The 15596-nt window shown below is 34.6% G+C and overlaps 1 protein-coding gene across 1 annotated transcript; it reads right to left on the bottom strand.

Moving 5' to 3' along the window:
- Positions 1 to 361: 361 nt before the first annotated feature.
- LOC120337813 (uncharacterized) lies at positions 362 to 13766 on the bottom strand. The gene is made up of 8 exons (XM_039405703.2): positions 13635 to 13766; positions 11132 to 11241; positions 6134 to 7287; positions 5659 to 5837; positions 5126 to 5373; positions 3905 to 4416; positions 3256 to 3398; positions 362 to 2376 (listed from the first exon to the last, which is right to left on the bottom strand). The coding sequence occupies exons 1-8, from the start codon at positions 13702 to 13704 to the stop codon at positions 1628 to 1630; spliced, it is 3165 nt and encodes a 1054-aa protein (XP_039261637.2). The 5' UTR covers positions 13705 to 13766; the 3' UTR covers positions 362 to 1627.
- Between the last annotated feature and the right edge of the window lie 1830 nt (positions 13767 to 15596).

Below are 15596 nucleotides of genomic sequence, written 5' to 3'. Positions count from 1 at the left end.
TGAAATGCAAATATAAACTTTAAGATATTTCTCATTTATTTGGCGCATCTGATTCGTTCAGGGCTAGATTGTCATGATATATTAAACCAAATATTTTGTTTGTGTATCTATTCTATGACCTATCAGACCATTATTACCCAGGGCTAACCGCCCATAAAAACAATTCACACAAACAATTCAAACAAACTTTTGTAATCTTGGAAGATCGCAACATATTTTTTGAGGAACGAGGGGAATATATTTTGAAACAGAAACGACAGAGAAATGAATAAAAAAAAGTGAAAGTATGAAATGATTTTGATGCTTCATGCAGTGACTCGAAACTATATTCTATCAGGATAATACAAAAAGTGTAATCGAGGGTAAAGTAATATTCTTTGTACCCCAAAATAAATCGAGTGGCCAAAAATTGTTAGGTCAATCAAAATTCGAAAGTAATGCAAATCAAAAAATTTGGTTTCAATAGATCGAATAATCAGAATCACAGCAGACTGCCTAAAAAATACTTCCAACAAAATCGCTTACGGTAAATCGCATTCTACTGGAGATACAATTGCTGATTATTAAGTCCAATTTATTCTATCTTCCATTGCATGAGCAGAGCATTTTTGATTGGTTTCTACTCTAAGTGGGTAAAAAAGGTTCCACCATTTATAAAGTAATCACACGGCAGTGAGGTACTAGGCTGAACGTAATATCAGATTAGGAGATTAATTTGTGAACAAGCAAGTTATTCTACAGTGACCAGGTGCTAAGCTATCAAGTCATTTTTGTTGCAATTAGGAAAAAGCAGAATGAATCTACATTTCAATCTCATATTACAGATCAAATTAAACACACAGAATTAACGCCACTGTAAGTGCGACAAATGAAAAATGACAAGACTATAATTCGGTATTCAGTCTATGCAGAATGGGAGATGCCACACAGGCGAGCTTATTAGGTTGAATGCTTAAAATGTGATGAGGAGCATGCGTTTGAAGTGGTTTAATTTTATCTTGTGTATCTGAGGTGTTATTCATTAGGTAGTAAATAAAAGAGAAAGTTGCAATCATGCTTTCACCTTGTAAGCTGTTGGACCCACAAATTTGGATCATGGTGCGTGTAAAAAACCGTTCGCAAATAGGCAGGCTTATTCATGGAAACGTCCTATGGGATGGGATGTGACAGCACACATTTGCATCTCCCATGAGGCACGCAATATTTGAGACACCCATTTTTATACAAGATTAATATTTTGCCGAATGAGCAGAGTGATTCAGAAATAGAATTAGAGTGCCCTAATGGTTCTGAATTGCCGTAGTTACTGGACAAGGAGTGGACCAGCATTTATGCATTTGCATGCATGTATTTATGAGATCTGATATTCCATCCAAAATCTATTAATTATTTCTTATATTTGAGCACAGCTCTCTTGTTAGTTATATCATAGTTCTGAATTTTTAAAGTTAACCTAAATTCAACAATTTTCATTGAATTGGATTCCTATGGGAATCCCATGGTGTGGGATGGAACGGGACAGAAAAATATGTCCCATGGACAAGCCTGCAAATAGGACATAATCAAGATTCGATGCACGAATAATAAATGAAAAGGTAAAATAAATAAAATAATCAACAAAATCTATTTAGTGACTATCTTGCCCAATGCTGGTGAAGGTAGTGGAGGTACTTGTGGTTGACTGGGATTTAGGGCGATGCCGTCTGGGAAGAGTGGCAGCAGTTTCGTATACTGGTGGATGTTGATTATCTTTTTTTCTCTCAGAAAAGAAACGAGACATTCTTGCCATAGAACGCACAATACGGCCTGAGGCAGCCGGGGGTGAATCTGGCTGAAAAGCATTATCGCTTCCAGATTCTAACCGCAATCGTCCATTAGACATGAACGGTTTAACTTCTGGGTTGTTTGAAACGCGGGCTCTATCCGTTTCTGATACAGTGATGCTGCGAGTTTCTAATGCTAACTGATCTCGACTGATACGTAATTCGTCTGTAGCGCTAGCAGGAGTGCCATTTGCTCTCTCACCATTAGAAGTGTGGTTTCCATTCGTTGTGGCTCTTCCGCAATTTACATACGGCACTCCATCGCATTGAAGCCACACTGGAAAGAATCGATCTATTGCTCGATAGATGGCGTTAGAATATAAAAGTGGATTCAACGCGCTGTTGATGGGCAAGAAAAACGCTGCAGAGATTTGATACATGAGAGGTGGTATGTTGCTCCCGCTCAAAGATATGAGGCAAGTTATACAAATCGGCATCCAGCACACGAAATCGGTAAATAAAAGTCGACTTATACGTTGCCAGATAACTCGATCTTCCCGTGATCTCAGTTCGTCTACAGATGCAAACGACGAACCTCGTCCAAATGATAAACCTGTTGAACCAAATCAAACAAATTAGATTAACATATTTTTGTGGGGCTGATAATGCCAGAGGTCATCGGGTCAAAGCGCATCTTACTAACATTTGAATATGTACATGCAAGATATAGCATAGCATACGTATGCATTTCGAATTTAATAGGATCTTTTCTCAGTTGTAGATAACAAGCGAATATTATATAAATTAATCTAAAATATACGACGCCAAAATCCGTTAGAATACTACAATTTATTTTTGAATAGACTTTGTGTCATCATCAGCAAGAATAATGCATTAAAAAACTGTTACCATTCCGCAATGGGAATTTCCAAAGTATTGCCAATACGCTCTGGGCATTTGTTGTGGTGTGCTATTTTTATATTGCCGATGTAGCGGTTGATACGCCCACTGGGAGAGCTAATTACACATTGTTACCATTTTTTGTCAGTCTTATGTTCGGTATGCTGGCTGGAGGCCAAAAGTCAGTGACGTAATGACTTGAAAAGACAATCATGTAACGTGGGAACGTGGTTCTGTTTTTCAAATGCGGTATTTTACACACTTTTTTTTTTATATATTAACGTGATTCAATGAATAATATTTTTGTTTTGTGTTTACGTATTCAGAACTAACGATTTTTTCCCCCTCAGCCATTATACGTTTTTCAAATACAAATATAACATATAAGCATTCAAACTTGATTCCGTCAGTTCAGATTCGATATTTAACAATCATTTAAAAATTCAGAATCAATATCATTTAAAACGTATTCTTAGTAGATTAGTTGTCTTATTTAAAAAAACCTCCAACAAGGCTCAGATGAACAACGAAAATGTGGATAAAACATGATTAAAACCTAAAAAAATGAGATAAAAATTGAATACAATCTCACCGTTCCCTGGTTCGTTTGATCTTCTTACTGTGCAAACGTATAACATTGTATAAACGAGTAAAATATAGATAAAAGAGACAAAATCAAACGCAATAACACCAGCGGTGTAATCCCATCCGCTGTCGTTGTAATGCGGAAATAATCTGAATGATAAAATAAGTTTGTTGAATACGTTGCATATCGGCAGATATATAAATATCGTAAAATATCACTTTGTTATTGAATAGATTCCACTTTTGACAATGAGGACCTTTGAAGATGACAAAATGCGCCATATTTATGGTTCATAAAATTTTACGCTTTATATGAAAGTAACCCGCCTAGCTACCAGTCATGTTAAAATCTAATGGGAGATAATTGTTTGTTAGTGCCATAATGAAGTTGTACTGTAAAGTGCGAGTTTTTATGCAGTTATTTTATTATTTTCACTCCCAAAATATGCCCAACCTGGTTTAAATTGACAAGCTTGCGAGAAATCGTGATTTGCTATTACCATGATGATGAAATCCTTTTCTGGAGTAACACTACACATATATATATTTCAGAACATTTCACAAATTTATGAAATGTTTGGATGCATTTGGCTTTTGTAATTGGCATAGATTTGACTCGAAATCATTCAAATTAGACTATGATTTGATATACTCACCGCGGTAAGCATACACTATCAGCACTATAGTATCCAAACCATTTCTCAACTATTTGATTATCTTCATTGGAAGAGCAAACTTTTGGATATAACTTGCAAAATTTTTGAAATAAATCAGGCCAGCCCTGTGGCCCAAAGTCTGACGAACTGAAATTTGACATCAACCAAGATCGTTGCACAAAATCCTGGAATTCAGGTTTCCCCAAAACGGCATTGTCGAAAAACCGCAATTTGCTTCTGCTGAGAAAAGCAAAAGCTCTGTCGTATCCCACGAGCGGACAAACGGCCACAAAAGCAGGAGGAACCCAACAGGCTATCACAACTGCTACGAGGTAACGAGCTTTTAGTCTTTCTGCTCGAAATGGACTGCGGACACTGTAGAATCTGTAAGTTGTCATCATGACCATGATAAGAACTGATGTCTGACTCGACAACACAGCAAGAGCGCCGAGCCCTGAACACAGTGGACTTGTTCTCCATTCTTGCCAATATTTGCAATATTCGTCGCTGTACTGAAAGTTAAATAAAGTACATTGTTAATTGAAGTGTGATAAATTAGGAAATGAATGCTCAGATATACGGACGCAGAGGTCAAATGTCACACAAAAGGGTTATCATATGTCATATTAAAGTGTCCCCATATAATCAAAAAGCAAAATTTTGGGTGAAATATCTGGCCATCTCCCGTAGGACATAGAAAATATTTGAAAAAAGAAAAATCTACTTGCATCTTTGTCCAACTTTAAGTATTAAAAATTTAAAATTGATTAGACCAGCAGTTGTGGATGAAAACGATTTCTTCACAACAGCAACGATTTGTCCAAACTCGTCGAATAAGTCGCAAGCATGTTACACATATACATAAAAACCTCGAGATTGAGCTAAACATACTTGGTTAAAACTACAAGTATTTGAAAAATTGGATATTTGCTTTCTCCATTAAAAACGTTATGTGGCATTATATTCTTGGGAAGTTACGCTTATTGCGCACTTTAGTCGTATTCTATAATGTAATGAAGAAAGTATACATGAGTCGATATTCCATATAAACCATTCCCGTACACTTGCGCTTTAGACCAATTAGGATCATATAATGACGCTTTTATCACATGCCAGAGTAAGGTCTTGTAAACGACCTTTTCGACTGTAGTCATATATGATGAGTTTTTTACGCAAGCAAGTGCGTGAATACTTTTAATCAATCAACAAAGGAAGACTAACCTGTTGGGCTTTGATGACCAAGATCAAAAGATAAACTCCCATGAGAAAATCGGCCAGCGCGAGGTTTAGTACTAAAGTCTTGTTGCAAACGCCCACCCTGCCTCGAACCGTCACAGTTGCTCCCCGTCGATAAGTTTCCCAAAGGTCTTTAGCGCAGTTAAAAATGACCAAAGAATTTCCGGCTAAAGCTACAGCGGCCATGATCCACATTAACACAAGAATGACTTTGTACTTTATCATGTGCTGACCTGCAGCAAAAATTGAAAAAAACATGTTTAAAATTCGTTTTATAACACGATTGCTCATATGAATACATGTTAGCAATCTTTTTAGTTGCAGCAATCAAAATGATTGACCCCTTTTGCAGTATCGATTAGTTCTGCAGCATGTTCTAATCTAATTTGTCATTTTCCATTTTATAGATATCCTTGGAATCTAGAATATCTTACTTCATCGTCATTTGCTTATTACAAATGCTATATCATGTATTTTGAACAGTCAATACGAACATATAAATTAGAAAGAACACTTACCACTCGCAAAACTATTTTCTTTGTATTCACACTCGTCCTCACCATCTTTGCAGTCAATTTTTCCATCTTTAACTCTGGAGTCAGGAAGTCCAGGGGGCATATTGTCATTACAATAAAATCTGTGAGGGCACTTTGCTTCGTCTTCGCCTGTATCTTGACAATCCATGATGAAATCGCACCTATGAGCAAGGTAGTAAATAACAGTTTTGGGGACGGAGTAAACAGTATTGAGATCGGATCATGAATGGAAATATATATATTTTATACATATATATAAAAAGTTACTACAAGTTGTGTGGAGAATAAGTTACATATTTTCAGAATTTTTTTAGACCATGCTAACGGAATTTATCCTGTCGTCTTTCGAGACAATACGTCAGTACGGTAATACATATATTTGTATTAGTGTGCAGCAAGACTCTTGAATCACTTAAAAAAGAAGTTATTGCTTGTTTAAAGTTTTTTTTAGACATACCGTTCATACTCGTAATCGTAGCTATTGTTTTTGCTGGGATCTCCAGGATTACAACGACTAAGTTTCGGGCACGAATCCTCGTCCATTCCGTTCTTACAATCCTGCATTCCGTTGCAAATAAAAGCTCGTTGATCTCGTTTGTCGCATTCTGGTTCGTTTATGACATCACACCCGATCAATTTCTGAGCAGGAATGCTTAGGTTGCAAAATTTGTAATGATCAGGACACTTCGGATTACATTCGTCTTCTCTGTCCGGACATTCTGGGCGTCCATCACACAATGTTGCGGTCACGTGATAACCAGAAGCACTGTAGCAATAAAACGAATCAGTTGAATTCTTTGCGTTATGACATATATCAAAATGACATTCCGGATTTTCGTCGTTGCAAAGTTTATCAGGTTCGACGCAAGTATAATTTCTTTCTTGTCCGCAAGCTATTTTCCCGCTACAGTCGGGGTCCTGCTCTCGAATTTTGTTTTGCATGTTGCAAAACCGTTCCATCTTAAGTTCTTTCGGTATTGTTTTGTTAAAAGAACAAAGGCATTCATCTGATAGGTCTTTACAGTCAATTTGGCTGTCACAAACTTGGACTGCACTGATTATTGTCCCATCCAAGCATTGAAAGCATTTTGAAATGTTAAGGTATCCGCTGTTATTCGCGTAGCAGACATCAGCCGCACCGGGACATATAGCGTGTTTATGATATTTTTCCCTTGTGGCTGGGTCTTTCCATCTCTCGATATATTCTTGTGCGATCGTACACCGTTTTGGACGGAGCTCAGGTTTCCGAAATACTTGATTTACGGGACATTTAAACCCGTACATTTCATACGGTTCGTCATCGCCGTTTGGACATTGCTCATATCCGTCGCAAAACCGAGTACACCCATCATCCGGAGGACAAAAATCTCCAAATATAATACATGTAGAGTCACATTGAAAAACAGTGGGAAACAGTGGATTGTCTGTGCAGTTTAATTCGTCTTCACAAAACTGACATTCCAGCTTAAAATCGCATCTCCCTGCAGTTGCAAACTCATCGCTCGGACAAGTCATATCTGTCGTATCAACTTCACATGGATGTAATCCGGTAGAATCACCTCCAGGAAAGAAGGGATGAATCGAAGAGACGCCATAGTCTTGGATGTAATCCTATAAATAAAAATACATTTGTAGAGATTATCAATACTTTAATTAATCCGTACTTACTGTACTGGATTACAGAATATTCGGTCAAGAAATTTTGCGCTTTATTCGCTTCATAAATGTGATCATATTCATGAAAATATATTTAGTATTCATTCATTGCTAATTGAAAATTTTAAACTTTCAAATATGCATGTACCAAATTCTTCTTAGTTATTTAAATTATTTTCATGTACACGTATTCACTGTACTGGAGTACAGAATATTCGGTCAAGAAATTTTGCGCTTTATTCGCTTCATAAATGTGATCGTATTCATGAAAATATATTTAGTATTCATTCATTGCTAATTAAAAATTTTAAACTTTTAAATATGCATGTACCAAATTCTTCTTAGTTATTTAAATTATTTTCATGTACACGTATTCCCTGTATTCAATGGCTTGAGTCATTCCAGGCAATGTCATGTTTGAGACGTCGCGTCATTTGGTGTATTTTGCATTCAACAATTAGAATTACCAAAAACTTCATTTTTATCAACGCGTGTTATCACGCGGAATCATCTTATAGATTGTACTGATCTCTATTTATATACACGCAGTAAGATGAAATGTGAATAAATGGAAAATATGTAAATATGGAAGATTGGTGATCACGTAGTTACGTTTTACAATATGCAAATTCATAATTTAACAATAAATGACTTTTTCATTTGTAAACATTTCCAAGGTGTAACTTTAGTACATTATTCAACACTTCTGATGATTGAAATTTTCTACGAAAAGTACTTAAAAGTAGCCGTAAAAATGGAGGCTCTAAGGTGCATTCCATTAATTACACTTTTATTGAAAAATTGATTCGTAATTTTTTGCATTTTTGCCAGAAACGATTTGACAACCATTTGGCAACAAATCTCCAATTAGTATTTTGCACTCTTCTTGGAAAGCAGTTTATGTACTGGATTGTGATGACTTGTATGTATTTTGTATATGCTACAAATTTTTCTATTATATCACTTTAATATTAAGATAGATGTGTCAGTAGATAATGCTTTACATGATAATTGAGTATATTCCGGTCAATACTATACCAGGCAATCAACCATAACACTGTTAGTTGTTGTATATACTGAAACTGAAAATTTTACATTTACAAAAACTTTGACATTATCGGCAATTTTAGTCTGCTTGAGATTTTGTTGTTTTAAATATTCATCGAAGTCCAAGGTTGCTGCATTACTATACATGTGAAAAAACTACAGTTGCAAAAAATATTTTTTAATCAGTCTCTTCCGATAAATGTTCAGATGGTAATAATGAGTTACAAATAGAATATATGACATTTTGACAATTTTTGCTAACATCCAGAAATGACATGTTAGAAACAGGTTAGAGAACATGTTTATCATATGAATATTTCAATTCAAAACGGGATACTATATGTATATATACTTTATAGTATATACTATTTATTTTAGTTGGACACTGAGCCAATTTTTTTTTTCAGCTAGGCATTTCTCGCCCAAACGGAGTCAAACAACGTAATGGGCATTCCTCGAGCAATTGAAAGTTTCAAAATGGCTTCGCTACATATTTTCTGCAAATATCTCTGGCCTAAATCCTCGTTGCTACATATTTTCGAGTAGTCGCTTCGATTGAATCTATTTCCCAGCGAAAGTACAAAGCACATCCGAATCAAATAAAATAGTCATCTTTATTCTTGCCGCAGCATCTTTGCATTATACACATAGATATCCACCTGCGCGAAGACATATAGCAAGTCAAGGTATACTTAGTTTCGCGCAACATCAACTGATACTGAAAAAAAAAATTAGTGTTCTTTTGTACGCTTCGTGTTTCAACGGCGCAATACCGCATTCAAAATATATATTCATATTTGTAGTTCGTTTTTCTTTTGCGTCTGTAGAGTGGGTGTCGTGAGTTCTGGTGAGTCAGAAAAATACTAAATTTTATATCATGACGATATCATTGACAGTGAAAAAATGACCTATAGCTTATTTAGAAAAAATAGAACAAAGAATAAACATGCGCAGGGTGAGCCCAGACGTCATTTGGATGTTTGCTTCATATTTTTACAGCAACTCAACAAATTTTTGTGCAATTTCATTGTTACGCAATCAACACATAATCACTATAGGTTTCGGCGTTAGTCCAAAAACTTATTATCACACGTAATTTCTTTTTACCCAGTTGAAACAAATTGAAAAGGTATACATTATAAATACTTATAAAACCACACCGAATTTTGTTTACAGGAATATTTATCTGATTTATTTGTAATTCTCTATTTCCCCGTTTTAGTAAATGATGGTTCTTATTTATTTATCCCATAATGGTTCTTAAACATGATCAGATGCATTTACCCGCCATATTGATTTTTGATGTCACGATAAAGGTTGTTACATCGATTATTCGCTTAGAATAAATTCAAGCTCTTTCACCCGGCCATGGATAAATTACAAAATACAGATAACGCACAAGTTTGATGAATGATTTCAAAGAATTGGCTCAAAAAAGGTTAAATTACAGAAATGATAAAACTCCATTAAGGCGACAGGACACAAGACGGTAATGAAATTTGTAAAAGTAAAATGAGCATAACACGACGTCTCAATATTTTTGAATCGGCTTACTTGAACGGAAAATAAAGCTATATTGTTTTTATGTTCTGAATAAATTTTTAATGTTGTTTGAGAAAGATCCAACATAACCCAACTACGATTTAAATTACTTTATTGATTACGTCGTGACGGTAAATATAACATGAAATGCATTATGTTTCTTTGCGTCATGTTTGAAAATAAATTATATTCCAGATTTTTTTCCTTGCGTTTCCTGTTTACGATTTTGTAAATTGAATTTTGATTTTGAAATTATTATTTTTTAAATCTGCAACAACTTTTTAATAAATAAAAAAGAACAAAGACACAAACAACATCTGATGAGATTTAAAAATAGCAAAAACACAAACAACATCTGATGAGTTCAAAGATGTTATTTACGTTATTTGCACGGACTTTATCTATGAATTGCTTTGCTAGATTGTTGTTGTTCTTGTAGAATTGTTGTTGTTTATTTGCAACTAATGGATCTATCGATTTTCGATTATTTAAGATTAAAGAAATCTGAAGAAGTTTTATGAGTCATATAAACACGATATTTCACCAATTTTGCTGCTTTTTATAATTCAAGAGGGACTCTATGCCATGACATCATTTCCGGTCAATTCTTTCAATATTTGGCTGAAACTTCTTGATATTGAAGGAGTCCGTATTAGCCATTAACTTTCATGTCCACATATTTGAGCGTTGCTCTCTCACTTATTTAGAGAAAAGAAAATGAACGTTTCCATATTCCAAGAAATACCCCAAACTGAACTTAATATTAAAATCGACGGGAAAATCATATAACATAAAATTTTGGCATCAGAACTATTAGGTAAACAGATTTGCATTTTGATTTTAAAACCAGATTTTGAATGGATTTTTATTTGAGCAAAAACGTGTTTCAAAAAATTGAACCGTCGGAACTAATTTTGAATGGATTTTGGAAATTATTCAAAAACACTGCTCAAATACTTAAAAATATAAGTTACAGTTTCAAACCTGCCTCAGCTCAGAAATGGCATCAGTAAAGAAGCCTGCATACAACTCTAACTTAAATTTATCAATTTAAAACCTAATCCATGCCTAATATTTTCACGTTTGGTAAATTACGTGCCTCTTCATCATGGCCAACTATTTGAATAGCTTTCCGTAGTCATAAAAGATTTTACATAGTACATAAATTTACAGCCTAATTTTTTCAAAAAAGTAGCTAACTCAAACATACCGTTTCATTAACAAAGCTATCCCCCGACCCAGGATGGTAGTAATCCCATAGTGGATCTGGATATTGTGATCTGGCGGCTTCCATCATTGATAGACATAAAATAAATTGACCTGAAAAAAAAATCATCAAACAACTAATAAATAAATGTCCCCATAGCAACATCGGCATTGTAACTTTGATAGAAAATTATATTATATAAAAAACACAGAATGATCATATGTTTGTAACTTGTTGAATTTACGCAACGATGAAAGTCCTAGATTGTATAAAATCGCGTTCACGCTTTTATTTTATTTCTCCGATTTGATTGCAGATTTAGACAATCAAATCATACTCCTTACAAAATAGACTGGTGTTTTTTACGCAACATTGTAGATAAGATGTAGATAAATGCCTTTATGTATGGGCTACCTTTGACCCTTCTGTTATTGCGCGTTTTGATGATACACTAGCCCAGGGGTCGGCAATCTTTTGTCGCTCGCGGGCCAAAGTTAGAGTTGCAAGTCTTGGCGGGCCACACATATTTTTAGAAAATTAAAAACCTAACAGATGGCCAATGATCCACAATATTTCAACACAGATCGGAAGTTGAAGTTAAGAAGACTACGACAACTCGTGAACTCAACTTAATCGTCTTACTAAGAGAAAAAAAAAGTACAATTGACATTTAATGTGAAACTTTTTGTTTCATCACTCTTGATGGCTTTTCGATATCAGGCGGCATGCTGGATGGAGCCAAGATTAAGACATTTTATAAATAGGCATCACTAATTCCGAGTTCTCAGCTTATTCTTCGCAATGTTGATTTTTCGAAAATTTTTGTTTGCACACATATGTACTTCCAAACATCGATGTGAATTATTTTGCATGGTTTTTCAAATTTGGATAGAGTTATTCTTCAAGAAGATACTATTTACAAAAAACAAGCAGTGATACATCTCTCGAATAAAATATGGATTTCATTTTTTCATTGCATTGAATATTTTCTGCGCCATTGGACCCGCTGCACTCAGCATCAACTTTTCTGCGTTTTGTTGCCATAGTTACAATTAATAATTAATGTATAATTATAATCAAATTGTAGGCTCATTGAACAAGTATCTGATCACTGTATTGTTAGGTTATAATATAATTTAGTCTACCGTGTCTCACAATAAATTCTGTTACGTAAAGAATATAATCGTGAAAACACAGCCGTTTTGTCGCTGTAATTCAGTGAAGCGTCGCGGGCCGGATTATTTAATCCGCGGGGCGCAGGTTGTCGACCCCTGCATTAGCCTAATGGAATCTAATACTATTAGAAAATGGATATTTTGATAATGTCGTGTACTATTTGTGCCTTACAAAGTGGCGCGAGTGGTACATGTGGGACGTGTAGTACAATTGGTACACGTGACTTTTGAAATACCATTAGCAAATTTTCAAGTATGGAATATCACATTTTATTTACATATTTCAGCTTATAACACCCAATAGAAAACATAAATAATTTAATAACACTCTCCAAAAAGTTCAAAAGCAGTAAAAATATTTTTCCATGTTAATCATGTCATAAAATAAACATTGGGTAAATGATTCAGTTTTGTGACAAAATACATTCATCGCCAATTTTAGGATAATTCTGACTGAATGCATGTTCATGTCTAAAATATGGCCTGTTCCAAATGGCTTCCTTACATTTCTGAGAAATTCAAGATGTATACTCAAAATTATATTAATATTTTCTCCTTTGTAGGAAATAAACAATTTTCATTTGTATTATCTACGGCATATGCTTGATCACCACGCAGTTCCAAAACAAATTTTGATGAATAGATCGACGAAGCATTAATCATGACAATATGACGTCAGAAACAATCGGTTGGAAAGGGAAAACTGCACGCATAGAAAGCTTATTGCGGTTTACTCAGTGTCACAGCGTATATATTATTGAACTTCGAAGTAAATTTCTCTCAGGCTAATTACAGCATCACATCATAATATCAATTTTGGACTCAAAAAGTACAAAATGAATAAAATTATATAAATAGTATGTTAAATAGAGTATTACACGCAAGTATTTTCAGGTACCATGATTTAAATATTCAAATATATTACATTATCTAACCATATCGCAAAAATAGATGTATTGATTATCTAACGTACTTTCCTGCCAAAACATCGGCAAAGACGTAAATTGAACTTGGTCATAATAGGCTCATATCATGATAAAACTACCGTCTTATATCACCACACACTTGCAAGCCGAGTTGGTAATATTCTGCATTTAGAAAAATGATTTTAAGCAGTCTCAAAAACGTTACCCTACTTTCAACTTTGTTAAATAGGGTTGTTTTTATATGTGTCTGAACAGCTACCTCTACGTTCCCATGACATACTATTTAGTTCATGTGAAATTAAAAGTTAAGCTTAAGCTAATTGAAACGAATTTAGTACTATGTTACAGACAGCAGGACGGTGGTTCCTAATTTAAAGAAACAATAAAAACGTAATAAATACTCACAAAACATCCTCGACTTGTGAATCCTCCAACTTTTACTTGTACATCTATTCCAAGATAAAAGTGGTGACATTCATGATTATGCTATTTCCACTATACAAAATATAATAGAAGCTGCAAGTATAGAAGTTCATTAAAGCAAAATCGTGCTGCAATTTCATCCTACGGCGTTAAATATGCAACTATTCAATCCATAAATACATAAGGCTATATATTATTCTGGACATATAAATAGAACATCGTTCAGCATAAGCAGAATCGTTTAGCTTTGAAAGCACTCAGTAGACGACATGCACAATAATAAGACATGCTTACTCATTATGTATGAATATTAGTCAACAAACGCCGCGTTTCCCGACTGTGGAATGACCATGATTAGTCTAATTTGGTCCATGGCTAATCTTCAGCTCGTAAAATGAATAATACAAATTCGGACCATGTTTTTACATTTATAAAATTGATTGAGTTAATCTTGTTCATGAATGACATATGATATCACGATACCAAGTCGACATGGACAATATGCAACGAGAAGCTGTTATATTTATAGTTTTCCTTACTGAGTTTTAGTATTATAATATAATAATAGCATAGTTTCATCAGGTTTCAGATGATTCGAAAACAATCTCCAAATAATAACATTTTTGTCAAATTCACGTTACTTTTCGGTCAATTTCAAGCATTCAAAGGTTATTTAAATTCTACAAGTATGTTCAAAATGCTGATGTGTTTCTTGTTAACGGCGTGACTTGATGCTGGATCGTTTCATACGATGGTTAAGATTTCTAATTCCAGTGTTGCATAATCAAGTGGCCAGTTCAACTATAATAATATCTCTCTCGGATAGGACCGATTCCAAAGCCTCAATAACGATAACGCTAACGATATCAATATTATAAATTTATTTAATTCAATGTTTAATTGTCTTTCTTTATAACATGAAAAAGTAAATTTCTGGCTTGTCATTTGGTTATCGTCCAATCTTTAAATTCTAAACTTCAATGCAAACGATTTTTTACTGTAAGTTTGTGACTTATGAACTAATAATTCATCAACGATTGCCAACTACTATACCATTGATTCAAATATATTTTCTTGGACAACAAAAGCTATTGTCCTGTAAAAATACCCACGTTTTTGCAACACCACGGAGAATGGCCCTATTCAATATAGCCGAAACCGCATTTCCTCTTATAGAAAAAGCAGGGTGAAAAGGTTGTCAGTGAGTGAACACAGCAGGTCGTTAAAAGGTTTTAATGAAAAAATAGGCCTGTTTAGCAAACCTTGCTTTTTATGTTCCTAACCTATATTGGATGTAAACATGCGTATATGTCAATACAGAAACACATTTTTTGCCATAGTGGATAGGAGACAAACACCTATATCGGCCCAATCTGACCTGGCACCCAGTGAGTTGAATATACATCGGGCGGGGTAATTCAAAATTAAAATTTTCAAAACTGCTCATTTACATCAATCACCCCATGATTAAGATTTGTATGAGAAGAAATTTATTCAATATTCTGATTTCAGTTTCGCTTACGTGATCCCAAAGCAGTGACTCATTCATTAGGCAACGCAATAAGCAATAATTTCTGTTACCGAATCTTGATTGACACATCCTAAGCCATAATTTTATTTGCCAAACAAACACGCGGTCTCAAAATGTGTCATATTATTTTGTCAATCTTTTAGAAGCATCGTGTATAGTAAGGGCTTCATTAATAGCAAGAGATCAATGCATGGGTATGAGGATGCGAAGTTTAGTTTTGGTGAAATATCGCGCACCGTCAAACTGAAAAAAAAAAAAAGTACAAGTGGGTGTGCAAGCTTTCCAGTGACTTTTTCGTCTCTAGGTACTTAAAATTTTGAATGAACGAGTCCATTAAATGCTGACACCTGACAAAGACAATTTTTATAACCTAACAACAACAATCTAGCACAACAATCCACGGGTCCATTTCG

Source organism: Styela clava, chromosome 10, assembly GCF_964204865.1.
Source record: "Styela clava chromosome 10, kaStyClav1.hap1.2, whole genome shotgun sequence".
Lineage (NCBI taxonomy): Eukaryota > Metazoa > Chordata > Ascidiacea > Stolidobranchia > Styelidae > Styela > Styela clava.
Note: the sequence above shows the minus strand (reverse complement) of the source record. Positions and strands in the feature narration are given on the sequence as shown.